Source organism: Orcinus orca, chromosome 7 (assembly GCF_937001465.1).
Source record: "Orcinus orca chromosome 7, mOrcOrc1.1, whole genome shotgun sequence".
Lineage (NCBI taxonomy): Eukaryota > Metazoa > Chordata > Mammalia > Artiodactyla > Delphinidae > Orcinus > Orcinus orca.
The window spans coordinates 67,414,285-67,429,172 of NC_064565.1; the positions used below are offsets into that span (position 1 = coordinate 67,414,285).

The following is a 14,888-nucleotide window of genomic DNA, read 5'->3' on the forward strand; positions in this document are numbered from 1 at the left end:
GCTATTTAAATTTAAATTGCTTAACATTACATCAAATTTTAGTTTCTCAGTCACACTTTAAGTACTCAAAAGCGACATGTGACGAGTATAGTGGCCACTGTACTAAACAGTGCAGAATATGAATATTTTCATCACTGCAGAAAGTTCTATTGGACAGTGCTGTTCTAGAAGCTGATAATTCACTTATAAAACTATCTACTCAAAGGCCTCCCTTCACAATATAAGATTATTTTTAGATGTAATTATATAACTAGATTATTATAATTTTTTAAAAAATTAGTCACGAGTTGTGTCAATTAAAATGTTTATAAATGTCTAAGTTCTGAAGAGATGTACTTGTCAAAATTTAATATAGTACTAAAAACTTAAATGAGGCTTTTCTGAGTTCTGCCATATAATGTTAATTTGATATACTAAAATACATTTTCAACTTCCTCTACCAACACTGTATTTTACAATAACCTAACAGGTAATCAGGTTTTAAACAATATAACATGGTAATATGCTGATAGCATTGCTAATAAAGTCAGCACTACCTGAAAAACAAATTACTTTCTTCCTTAGACTAAGTGCAATTACAACAGTTATTCCCTGTGGCATAAAATAATTAAATACTTTAACATTTTAATTAAATATCATAGTGATTTTAGGAGAGTCTTTTGAGTGCACAAAAATAGATGCACTAAGACACTCTTCCAAATGTTATCAAAATATGTTGAAGTTAAGTTCTAGAACAACTATCCTCTGGATTAATATTAATAAAATTTATAATGACTTAATTGTACTCCTCAAATAATGTGACAAGATCATACTATAACTTCAGTTTCAATTATAATTTTAAAGGTTAATTCACTAATTTATTCCCTTCCAATGACAACACATCAAGTGAACCATAATACAAATAGGTACACTATTATTAATATACCAATAAATAAACTTTAAGAGGGAAAATATAATTTTTTAAATTTGAAAAGAATAATCTCTTTTCAAAATTCCATCCCATGGCATTTCAAGAACTAATCTATATTCTTGAACAAAGGCTGGGAAACTTTTTCTGTAAAAAGCCAGAGAGTAGGGTTTCTCTGGTGGTGCAGTGGTTGAGAGTCCACCTGCCGATGCAGGTGACACGGGTTCATGCCCCGGTCCGGGAAAATCCCACATGCCGCGGAGCAGCTAGGCCCGTGAGCCATGGCCGCTGAGCCTGCATGTCCAGAGCCTGTGCTCTGCAACGGGAGAGGCCACAACAGTGAGAGGACCACGTACCGCCGAAAAAAAAAAAAAAAAAAAAAAAAAGGCCAGACAGTAAATATTTTAGGCTTTAGTGGCTATATAGTCTCTGTTGCAACTAGTCAATTCTGCTGCTATAGGGCAAAAGCAGCCATACACAATACATCAACCAATGGGCACAGCTGCACTCCAATAAAACTTTATTTACAAAAATGGGCAGTGAGCCTGGGCCACAGTGTGCCCATCCCTGTAACAGAACATATTTAAAGCCTTAAGACAAAGGACCTCCACTTAACGTTAACTTAGCTCAGATAGTCAAGAAGATCTTTTAGAAGAACTAGAAACCAAACAGCCTAGTAGAGCTGATACATTCACTCTGCACCTGTCTACTACATGTAAAGGAAGGTGTGAAAAACAAAACCTTGAAAGCCTTGGCTCAGGTTCCAAGGATCTAAAATCCAGATGGACAGGGAATAATATACATAAGAATACAACTAGAAAAAAACACCCATCTAGTCTTTATTATCCTTGGTATTAGGGTTCTATGATACTTTGAATACTGACGTTTACTAACTAGTTATAAGACTAATGGGCTAAGAGGGGGCTAAAATGTACTTTATGGCCAGCTGAATCCCTGACACCTTGCAGAGTGCCTGACATACAATATATGCTGAATACATTTTGTTAAATGAATTAATGCATGAAAAAAATGGTACAGATTCTTCTGTATGCAATTAAAGTAATGTAACAACATGTATGGTGATCTTCACAACTTCTATGACAAAAGAACGTTTTAGTGCATAAAGTAGACGAACCAGGTAATTCATTAGAGAACAAACTTCCTATTGTATTTAAGCCACCATTTGATTTATAGGCAACCACTCAGAAATTTGTGTAAAGTGTGGTGGTTCAGAGAGACTTCCTCCTTTTCCCAAAGCCAAATCAAACAGCCAATTTAAGTCACTGGAATGAGTAGCATATATGAAGCACCTCAGAACTCCTAAGTTTTGAGTTACTTTAAAATTTTAGAAAACCTACATTTAAAAAAATGAGTATTCAGTACTGAGTTACTGTTTCAATTCATGAAACCTATTAACTGTCTTAACCATTTTTATAACCAGTATATATTTCCTAAAGGAAAAAAAGTATTAACTTACTGTTTGACCCTCAGGAAACTCCATTTTCAGCAATTTGTGAGCACACTCTTCAAAATCTAAACTGTAGAGATAAAATGGTCACAATAATTAGGTTAAAAACCTGCAGCATATTTAAACTGTAGCACTCTTTCATATATAAAAATCTTACTTTAATAATTGTTTTAAATATTTTTTTACTATAATTTCATATCACTGTATTGTATATATAAAAAAGACATAGTTCTTAACTCTGCAAGGAATGAAGTACTGATACATACTACAGTATAAAATGGATGGACTTTGACTTATGCTAAGTGAAAGAAGTCAGACATAAAGACCACATACAGTATAATTCCATTTACATACAATGTCCAGAATGTGCAAATCCATAGACACAGAAAGCAAGCAAATTTTTATTACACTGCTAAATATTTCCACTTCTCCTGATCCAAGTCAGGAAGAGGTAAAAGATGTTCCAGGAGCCCAGCATGACATCCAGTGCTTAATCACCACCTTTACAAGTTATCTTGATTCATACCCAAACACAGGGCTTCTACTGTACATTATATAAAAACTAAGTATAAAAACAGTACATAACCAAAATCACTTACAAAGAAAAAAATGTTTTTATACAACACTTATATAAATTACATGAAAAATATCTTCAATATGCTTCACTTAAGAGAATTATCAAACTCAGTGTGAACTTGATTCAGGAATAATGCTAATATCTTTTGATAACAGCAGTGTAAAATAATCACCCACTGAAATATAATTATGAATTTAGTTTTATACTTCATCTCTATTCCTCAGCTTCTGTTACTGATTGGGTTTCATAAACACAAAAGGGGTAATAATTCAAGATGGTAGAATGGAATTTCAAAAAAACTAAAAAGAAAAAAAGAAAGCTATCAAGAAAGAGCTTTCACAACAAATAATATTAAACAATATCTAGCTCTAAGATTAAAATAGTTGACTGGAGTTGATAAATTTCAATAATATAGCAATACCAAAAAGTATTTTAAAAGATGTGATATTTTCTAGTTTTTATTCAAAAAAAAAAAGAATTAGTACTCAGGAAGAAAATCCTGTAATTTCTGAAAAACAAGTCAAGTAGGTCATGGAAATTTTTACAACTTTCCTTTTATCTAGTAAGTGAAGAATAAGGGAGAAGGTATGACTGTCTATTTCCCTTGTTCCTGTTTTACTTTAGAAGTATTTGGTGACTACTTACCATGACTGTTTTGAAGCTGCACTAAATGTAAATATTAAATGAATTAAATTTGCTTGATATTTTAAACCAAATGAATTCCAGGTTTAACACAAATTAATAGTGACTGAGGGAAGGGGAAAGAAAAAAGACTTTACATGATGCCAGTTTTCAAGCCGTGCTTACAAATGGTTTGTTGATGTCTCCAATTTAAGAAACTTCAAATTGTTGAGGACATTAAAGTCCCACCTCCCTCTGATGCTACAGCTTCAACATCACTTAAAAGCAAGAACAACCAGGAAAGTCTAATTTTTAATAGCAAAGCTAGTTGTGTTGTTTTATGTTTCCACAAATAAAAGAAGACTGCTTAAGGAGCCAGAACATTAAGATCAGAGTACCGTTGAGGTCAGTCAACAAGTCTAAAAGGAAAGAAAGTAAAAAAATAAAATCCCCAAATAGTTCAGTTGCCAGAACTTGGTTTTGTTCAGAAGATTTCCAAAAGTGAACAGTTTATATAAATAATCCAACCTCCTCTCAAGATAACCACTGGTGTTATGTTAATGTATTATTTCTAGAATCTGCCTTCCTATTTGTATACTTAAGATAATGCTACCAGCATGGTATTATATAGTCTATATTATTAGTTTTTATCCCCACCTAACAATAAATCAGACCACTTGCCCACATCAGTACCAATGCTCCATTAACCTAATTTTCAATGGTGGTATAAATTGAACATTTTGATTATTCATACTGGGCAATAAGATTCTCTCTCTCTCTCTCCCCCTCTCTTTTTGCTTTGAACAATTCTGTGTATAATTCTCCGTCAATATGTATTTCTTTGAGAAACAATGAAAAAGAAGGGTCAAATGGCAATCAAACTAAGCCACTGATTCATGCTGCCAAAAGGCTTTCCATAAAGAATGCACCAATTTAAATTTCCACCAGTAATCTTTCCGTGTATCTAACTGAACTCATCATTACTACTAAGTACTGTTGCTTTAAAAAGATAAAGTAAACCACTTTAGCTGTTTTAATGACCAACATTACTTATTCATCTAGAATAATATTTGTTTCGTAACGTTTTTACATTTTATAATCCCATTACATGAGTCTCCCAACCAAGTCCTTTAAACACCTTTTTATCAAAGTTGTGTTTACTTCCTAAAATTCTTTTTACTAGGCATTTAGGGGTTGAGACTCTTAACAAATAACACATAAGACAGTACTTATTGTACTGTTACTAGAATTGGTGCCACTATATAATAGTGGCTGTCACTTGTCTAATGTTTTAGTTTTTCAAATCTTTTTGTGTGATTCAGAGGTTATCAAGGTTAGATCGCTTAAAAAACAAAGTTTCTTTTAAATAATAATTCAAAGAGCTCCACTGTGACTCTTCAAAGTTAGTGTTAATAGCAATATTAAAGCAGTGAATCTGCTCTTTACAACTGATTACTATTGAATTTCTAAAAAAAAGGACAAACAAATAAAAGGTCAAACTCTAAGAATAGCTACTTAAAACAAAAATTTCTCACTTTTAAGTTTGTATAAAAAAACATTTAATAGGTTTTCCTTTCATGTGAAAGGCAAAGAAACATGTAAGGGTAAAGCAAAAAAATTTCTTAGCAATGTTTTGCTGTTTAACATTTCTCTTTTTGAAGACGAATCTAAGCCAAAAAGTTTTCAGACAGACTGAAAACAAGACGACTCCTACTTATGAATCATTTTTGCTATTACATCATACTAAATGGAAATATACAAAACCTAGTAACAAAACAAAACAGAGAAAATATTCCTTCTCCACTGTAAAATATACACGGTGCCCACTAAATCAATAGGCTGATTACCATTCGAAACAACAGATGTACTAAGCATTTAATATTTTCATTTATTTCTCTTTAAAACCAAAGTCACTGCCTTCAAAGGGAATAGGTTGTTTTCATGACATCATAGTAGTTCTTGCTTAACATTACTTCAAAGGTCCTTAAAACCTTCCTAATTCCTACTTCTGTTCATATTCATTTCCATTTGCACAACAAGTCAAGTGTGCAAACGTCATCATAACAGTGTTTCTCTGCTTAGAGCCAGAGTTAGAAACCAAATTAAAAAAATAAAACATTAAACTTCCACTACACAATTAAACACTGTGCTAACTCTGTAATGTAGAATTGTTTTCAGGTTATTAGTGATATTTAAACATAAGAAATGACATAGCTTTAAAAAGAAAAACATTTAATTACGCAACAGATAAGTAAAGACAATTTGCTCTTGAAGTGAAGAACCAACAGCAGGAATCTATTAACTGGGGCTTGGGATGGGGGTAGAGGCAAGTAGTTTGAGACTCCCTGCAATAGTGTCTAGTTTTCTGTTAACAGATTCTAAAAATCCCATCTGCTTGCCCATCCCCTGTCAAAAATAAGGATGAACTGATCTACAGTACCTTACCTTGACTGAATAGCAAGATAAATTGTACGACGAAATGAGACTAGATTAATTTCTGTTTTGTCATGAATAGTCACCGTTTGTCCTGAAATTAAACATAACAAAATTATAAAACTACACAAATAAATGTGAACTGAAAATGTATCCCTGTATAATATTTTCATAATCTATTTAGAATCTATGAGTTTAATAACACTCTCTTCTACAGTATAAGTATTTCCAGAATTCAAAGTAACTATTTCTAGGCTTTTGCCGTATCTTAGAGTATTTTAATAAGTTTATTCACCTCAAAGAAGTCCAGAACCAAGCCAGGAAAACTATTTTTGTTTCTGTGTCACCTGCTCATTTAGACATTATAAAAGGCTGCACTCATGCTGTTGTTTGGTAAAACATTATTTTCATATTTACAAACCGTTACCTTGATAATTTGAAAGAACTGTAACTTATGGGTAGAAATTCAGTTTCAGAGAACACTGGATCATCATGACAGGTTTAATGGGTCCAACAGTAATATGAATATTTGTTAAAATTTTCTCTTACCTAATGCATGAAAACTTTCCTTATAAACATTTAATAGTTTTTATTTGAATAGTATTTTCACATTAAAACAAAGAAATGCTAAAGTTAAATAAATGTAGTACATGGTTAGGAGATGTTTTAAATGAGGAAGACATTGGAAAAAATCAAACTCATTTTTATAAACTATGTTGTAGAAGAGCTACTATACTCTAAGACAGAACATTACGCCCTAAAAGGGAAAGATATACTTTTAATATTTTCAAATATGTAACGTAAGTAAATATTGACCAGTGTTATGTTCTGATGTTTTAACTGAGACTTAACCAAAGTAAAGTTCTGAGCTTATTTTCCTGTGAAATAATATAATCAAAGCTGAAGAGGAAGAACATCATGCCTGCTTCTGTTCAAGTATAGCTTTGGGCCTCTCCACTCTATTTTTCCAACATAAAGAGCAAATATCTAGTCACTCTCATCTGTTACATTCATGTCAGGGTAACATAAATCACATGCCCTCAACATGAATGTACCCTTTTCAGAGTTTATAACCAAAGTCATAAAATGTCAAGTTAAAATTATGTTGATATTAAAAAATGAATTTCCTTGTTTAATACTTTCCGAGCAGGGTCTTCCAACCTTGCCAATACTGATACTTTGCTGTGGGGGGCAGTCTTATGACTCACAGGATGTTTCACAGCATCTCTAGCCTTCACCCATTAGATGCCAGCAGCATCGCTTGCAACCCTCCACAGATTAAGAGCCACTGTTGTAGAGGAGTACAGCAGATTACCTTGGGAGTATTTTACAGTTTCATTTGAATAAGCTATACTTTTACCTTCTTCATCTTCTTCTCCCTCTTCCTCCTCTTCTTCCTCCTCCTCTTCACTACTCCCAGCATCTTGGTCTGTGTTTGAGTCACTATCTCCTTCATCAAGAATTTCTAAAAGAAAAAAGTAGGTTTAGAAAATATGAATGAGCAAGGGATATAAATGCATCTCATTCCAAGAAGATAATTCTCAGTTCACTGCAACCCACAGTGGTGTAACAGTTTATCAACCAGTGAAGATGATCACACAGGCCGTCTGTTATTGCCTGAGTGTTCACAGAGCATTGTAACTAATTTGACTAGAGAAAGCCATATGTGTAATTCTTCTGCCAGATAGAAAGTGGCCATGAAACAAGCAAGGGATGAGAAGAACAAAGAAAAAGCAGATGAAGGTTTTCCAAAAGAGCAAGAGCACTGGAACAATAAATTAGGAAGAGAAGTTAGCATATCGGAGTCAAAATATTAGTTCATCATCAGAAAGAAGATAATTTATCATAAGAAGCTAAGGCTAGCTATAGAAAACAAGAATTTAGGCTAAGAATGTTTTTTGAAAGACAAAGAAGGGAGAAGAAAAAATTGTGTAATTTAGCATTCACTTTACATAAATAGTGGTGAGATTTTTATTAAAATATATACTTATTAAATAGAACATTACAATCCATAGACTTTGCATATGTACAATAGAAATGGAGGTTTAAAGGCCTTTAAGAAAAACTGGTAAGATGAGCACTTCATTGGAATATCATTTCTTAAAATACATGTCACATTAAGAACTGGGCGAAAACAGTGATGTAAATAAGAGACTACATAAGGCCTGTCATCATGTTAATAGTAATAAATGACAAAAACCAGAATCGTATTTTGCCCAATGGTATGTGCTCTATCTGTCTGACAAAGATTTTACAAACCTAGACAACAATTCACTTTTGCATTTTTATTATAATCAGACAGGACTTAATATAGTTTGGGGGTCAACTAAGTTTTAGGAAAATTCTAATTTCCTTATATTTAACCAAGTAATATACATCAGGAGCCACATGTAATACTTAATGTTAGCAGAGAACTTCCTACTGTGAGAAACAAATCATTTTACAAAAATGGAGAGTTGTCATTCAGGCCTTAGCTGGCACACAAGTCTCCTTGAGAATACTTCTAACAAATTGTGACTTCAAGAAGTGATCTTAAGTGTCTAGTTTATTATGACATAAAGTGGCTTAGACAGACCTTTAAAAGAGGAAACTGTTTAGTATTCAATAGTAGGAAGACAGGCACTCCTGCTGTTTTCCCAAATGCTGTAAGACCTAAAACACAAGTACACCTGGGTCACTCTAAGGTGCTAATTACTAAAGCTGTGCCCACTTCCTGCTGCAGCCATTTTTTAATGCCAACTCTAGAACATTTTCTGAAAGAATTAAGGTCAAATGGATTGTCTAGTCATTTACATCATCCTCTCCTTATCTCTTCACTTTAAGATCTACTTACTGAAATCACTTAGGCCATGACAACTGGATTTTATTAACTGAATAAAGCAGTGGTTTCCAAGCATGGTCTGTGAGTCCTGGGGGGAATCACTGAGACTTGTCAGGTAGTCTGTGAGGTCAAACTATTTTCATAATAATACCAAGATATTACCTGCCTTTTCACTGTGCTGACATCTGAAATGATGATGCAAAAGCAAGAAGGGTTAAAACTTGCTGCATCTTGAGCAAAATCAAGGTATTGAACTGCACTAGCAGTCATTGTATTCTTTACTGCCACACTATTGTAGTAGGGGGAAACACACACACACACACACACACACACACACACACACACACACACACACACAGTTTCATTTAAGAATGCCCTTGAAGAAAAAATATAAAATTATTAATTTTGTTAAATCTTAGCCCTTGAGTATTGGCATTTATAATAGTCTGAGTAAGAAAATATGGAGTTTATATATAGCACTTCTGTTAAAGACAAATGTACAACGGTGGTGGCTATCTCAAGGAAAAGCACTTGTGTGACTGAGTTGCAAGATGAATTAGCCATATTTTTCATTTTTACTTGAAAGAATGGCAGACAAACTAGAGTTGTTAGGTATTTACCAGACATTTTCTCAAATATAAACAAAGTGAGACTATCATTTCAAGGAAAATGAACATAGGTATTTTCAGGTATTTGCCACCATGATCAAATTAAGAGTTTTCAAGAGGAAATTAGAATATTGGAAAACTTGTATCCATCCCTGTGAGCTTGACAGCTTCCCAATACTTAGACTTTTCTGATAAGATAGGTGGTAATATGAATAAATGTGATTTCTTGACATTGTATTAATGTGTCAATTTTGAAAATGTTAACAAGTTAATACTTGGAAGATGTGAATAATTCAGTGAATCAGTATTTTCCAAATGACCAATGCAACATGTTATGAAATCACGCATGAGTAAAAGATCCATTCAAAGTGACAGGCCAATGGATTTTAATGTTAACAAAGTATGAAAATTTGTGGATATTGTTTCAGGTTTCACAATGCAATTAAATCATTAAGAAGCTACTAAATATTGATTGGAATAGTATTAAAGAGAAATATACACAATTATAATTCTGAAAAGGCTATTAAAATACTCCTCCTTTTCCAACGACGTATCTGTGGTTAGGCTAAATTTCCATCACATATTTCAATCAAAACAACCTACTGCAACAGATTGAAATCAGAAACAATATGAGAATCCAACTGTTTCCTATTAGGCCAAACATTAAACTGCACAAAATATATAAAACATGCTATTCTTTTTCTTAAATTTCTTTTTGTAGTTATTTTCATAAAAACATGTAACAGGCAAATATGTACTATGTTTATTATTATTTCGAAATCATCTAATATTTTTTATGTTATCAGTTTTAATTTCTAATAAGTAAATGTCAATAGATACAACTCACATAAACAAAAGCTCTTTGGAGTCCTCAACAATTTTGAAGAGTGTAAAGGGATCTTGAGACCACAGAGTTTAAGAAATGTTGTAATAAAGAAAAGTACAACTTTCTTGGCCAACTGCCAAGAGCCCAAAGAAATGGATGGGGAATTTCCAAGTTCAAAAAAAAAAAATAAATAAACAAAACCATACCAGGTATAATAAGAATTCCACAAAATCATTTGCTGTCTTTTAGGGAGACAGTAGAAAAAGAAGTTCATAAGAAAAGAAGAAAATGGGTTTAAGGGGTTTCTGCATGTTTGAAAACTAAATTTATTAGAGAAAAAGGAATCTGGCTGTTGCAGTGAAACCCCCCCTAGGAAAACAGCAACTAAAGAGAGAAACATATTTGCTGTACCAGATTTTTAGGATAACGTATAAAACTGGAAGCTTCTTACACCTTTACCCGTCAACATTTCACTTCTAAGCATCACTAAAGCATAGAACGCAGCAATGACAAGAGTTCTACGTCTCTGCTCTCTCTTCCTAGGAGCTTTCAGAGCTGCAAGTATTTGTCAGGTAAAATCACAACTCAAGGTAAAAAAACCGATGAAATTATTATATAATTATAATATATAAAATAATATATATAATTATGTAACAGAATATAATAGAATGATATAAGTAGCTCTGGATATTAGCTTTAGAAGAAAAATAATGACACACATGAAAAAAAACCAAAAAAAACACCCAGTACCAGTGTCTAAATACATGCTCTGTGGCAATATAAAACACTGTGTTTTATTTATCCTTACACAAACAAGTAACATTGCATCAAACAAGCAATTTGTTCTAGGTGACTAAGCTAGTAATGGCAAAAACAAAATACAAACCAGTATCTGTACAAAGTTAGTGCTTATAATATACTAATGATGTACAAATGATAAAATAATCAATTTATCCATTTATTAAGTATATTAAATACCAATACCATATCTAGCACTGTGACTGATTTTATCAGAAAAATATCAACCTGCCCTCAACAAATAATGAAGTATAGAACTTTATAATAAAGTACAGCACTGAATTGAATATTAAATTGGGTGGCAATTTAAGTTAAATAAAGGCCATTGGTAATACATGAATATTTCTTAAGAGGGATGAAGCTTAAGAGCTGAATAATTAAATAGAAAGAGGAGAGGGAAAATTAAATAATTTAGAATGAACTAATACCATGGATAAGCACTAGAGAGAAAAATAATGCATGGGCAAACAGTGAAGAGAATGGCTTCACAGAGCAAATATTTCAATAGGTGGCAGTCAGTGATCTATACCATTCTATCAGTATTACATAATTACATAAATTGCTTCTACTTATCCAAAGGAAATTATTTTGTAAAATTCTACATACCCTTCTTAATAGCTTTGTACTTCTCTTCATTCTCCATAAAATTAGGATCCATCTTGAAAACATCTCAAAAAAAAATTAAAAGTTAAGTTAGTGTTTATTTTCTGTATTTACATTTGTTTGTACTCCACTTCCCAACGCCTACCCCTGACTTACTAAGAACATCTTCTGGATTATAGTCATCTTCCAGAGGGAGCATATGGGTGAACTGATCATCTTCTTCCACTAAGTCAAGTCCTTCTAGAACAACAGGGTGGTCCTTGAATCCATCCTTCCTTACAGCAAACATCACTTCAATCATATACTGAACTCTTTTGTCAATTTCAGACTCATGGAGAATGTTTCGAAGACGTTCAAATATAGCTAAAGTTAAGCCGAAAGAAAATAAACTAAGCAATACATATTACAATACTCAAATAAAAGCTCAATATCAAACCAAGGATAAATACTTACCATTGATTCCTCTTGGTGACACTTGTGTTAATTTGAGACCACATTCCTTAAGAAAACCAATAGCTACTTCAACACTATCATCTGTTGGTCTTTCCAGGAGCAAAGTGAGCATTTCTAAGCATAAAACTTCATGAGCCTTGAACAGAATGAAGACACATAGAATAGAGAAAATGCTTTTACATATATTAATCTACTACTGACGGTCATTTTAAAAATTAGTAAATCTAGCTTTTGCTAGATGATGATGAGCAAAGATTTATAATGTACATAAAAATACTCCAAATATGGGATACAATTTTTCTTTCACTTCCATTATGCATCTGTTAAGAATTTTCTGAGGACTTTTCCAAAAGTCTTAATTTACTACACTGAATACAATTATATGATTTATCTCCAGAAGAAATATTCTCCTTATACTCTCTATATAGGAAATATATATTAGCTATGGGAAATGCCATAATTAACCTCAAAATATAAGTTAAAAAGTCATTTACTAATTTTTAATCTGAGATATTTTCATAATTACTATATGAAGAACAGTAACATGATTCTTTTTATATCCTTCTCCATGACCACAACTCTATATCCATTTCCCAATTCATTCTCTCAGCAACTGTTAGCAAATAGTTCTTAAGTTACATGAATACTGATTTTCTCAGAAAATATCTTTCCAGTAATTTATAGCATACAACAACAGTTTTGAATACTCCTATTTTTAATTAAATCAAACTCTACACTGGCCATGGTCAAAATTTAGAATTTTATAAACAATGCCAGGTAGAGAGGGAATAAAGGTCTACTGACAAGCTTTGCTGTAAAAGAAAATGGACTTAGGAAGCATGTTCAAAAGACCATATATATGCCTTTTTAAAACTAGACTCTTATTTGAGATGGAGAGAAACAAAATCCAAATCTCAACACAGGAAAATATCCTCTTACATTTAGCACAACATCAAAATTACATACTGCTTTTATTTTGGAAAGGCAGGCGAGGTTGAAGTCTTACGTTAGGGACAAGAAAACATTGCCCAGTACCACAGTTTGGAAGATTTAAAATATTTATCATTTTAACTGGTTTATGTCAATGCCAAAAATATCTCCAATATAAGTGTAATATACATTCAAAAACTGAAACATAATATCTGTGCTGTTACAGATTATGAAATTAGGTTTACAGACATGTGAAATTAAGTTTCCATGGTCTTAAGTAGAAAATTATCACTGTAATAATATGACTAGGTTAAAATCTAAAAGGTTTCTTAAAGTGAATAGTGGAAAGAATTTCATATAGGAAAAAACTAAAATATTATTAAATGTTAGAGAAATAAGATTAAGTGTGACTTCAAAATTCTTCCTTATGTATAGATATAAGTTTAAAAACAACAGTATATATCTGAAGGAAAACTGTGAGTATGAACAAGAGCAATTTTACTATTTTCACGTTTAAAATGGAGCTAAATCAAAACTCAAACAGTGGAAGAAAATAAAAACAAAAACTAAATAATAAAATGATAAATTTCTGCATTTAAAATAGATTAAAATTATTTAATCTACAATATTTTATAAACTGATTCTAAGAATATATGAATATATGCATATACTATGTAGTTATATATATGAATATACACATATACTATGCAGTTGTGGGAAACAGCATTCTTTTTAAAGAATATCAGCTATTAGGTTTTCATGAACACTTAGGTACAGGGAAAAGAAGAAATAGCAACTTTTTAAATAAAAACACATTACACGGGCTTCCCTGGTGGCACAGTGGACAAGAATCCGCCTGCCAATGCAGGGGACACAGGTTCAATCCCTGGTCCGGGAAGATCCCACATGCCACGGATCAACTAAGCCGGTGCACCACAACTACTGCGCCTGCGCTCTAGAGCCCGCGAGCCACAACTACTGAAGCCCGTGCAACTACAGCCCGTGCTCCGCAACAAGAAAAGACACTGCAGTGAGAAGCCCACGCACCGCAACGAAGAGTAGCCCGCACTTGCTGCAACTAGAGAAAGCCCGCGTGCAGCAACAAAGATCCAATGCAGCCAAAAATAAATAAGTAAATAAGTAAAAAAAAAAAAAAGAAAAAGAAAAACCCAACACATTACACTCTTTGAAGGAAAAATATGTAGTAAAGTAACCATGTACAGTATTAAGAGTTAGATAAATTTGATAAAACACTTGTTCTGGGTTCCTCTTTATATTAAAAAATGCACTTATTATAGTTCTAAAATTAAAATATTCAACACACTTTTCCAAAGGACTATAAATCAAAACAAAGATGTCACTGAAGTGGCATCAAGCCTGTGGTCTAATGCCACTGAATGGAACCAAATTTTGAAATTAATTACTTACCACATTTTGGTTAATAAGATGTGCCACAAATTTTGAAGCTGTCAGACAAAGTGGCTGAAAAGAGAAAGTAGGGACAAAGTTAATCTATAAACTAAAACCAATTTTCATTTATCTACAGAGTCTACAGTTCACTTACATACTCTCCTTAAAATATGTAACACGCAAGGTAATTTTAACTTGTAAGAAAGTTATAAGATAAAAACTAATACATATGAAAAGGTGCCATTTCTGGATCAACAGTTATAATTCAACAGTTAACAGCCATCATTTTTGCTGCTCATTATCAGAGGCCAGGAATATTTACTAGAAAAAAGTTCTCATGAAACATGCAATTTTAAAAAGAATTTCTACATAGAAATCAACATTGCTCACTACAGTTGATACTGGTTTATTAGTCTGCCATGTGTAGCAGCCT

At 32.6% G+C, this 14,888-nt stretch overlaps 1 protein-coding gene across 1 annotated transcript in view; it reads right to left on the reverse strand.

The window, feature by feature from the left end:
• The window catches only part of CWC22 (CWC22 spliceosome associated protein homolog), a 62,645-nt gene that overhangs the window by 11,927 nt on the left and 35,830 nt on the right, over positions 1–14,888 (reverse strand). The window contains exons 8-14 of the mRNA XM_004267382.3: positions 14,474–14,527; positions 12,116–12,251; positions 11,819–12,025; positions 11,666–11,728; positions 7,367–7,471; positions 6,019–6,100; positions 2,385–2,445 (exon numbers count right to left, since the gene is read on the reverse strand). Of these exons, the coding sequence (XP_004267430.1) occupies positions 2,385–2,445; positions 6,019–6,100; positions 7,367–7,471; positions 11,666–11,728; positions 11,819–12,025; positions 12,116–12,251; positions 14,474–14,527 (708 nt within the window). The remainder of the gene's footprint in view (positions 1–2,384; positions 2,446–6,018; positions 6,101–7,366; positions 7,472–11,665; positions 11,729–11,818; positions 12,026–12,115; positions 12,252–14,473; positions 14,528–14,888) is intronic.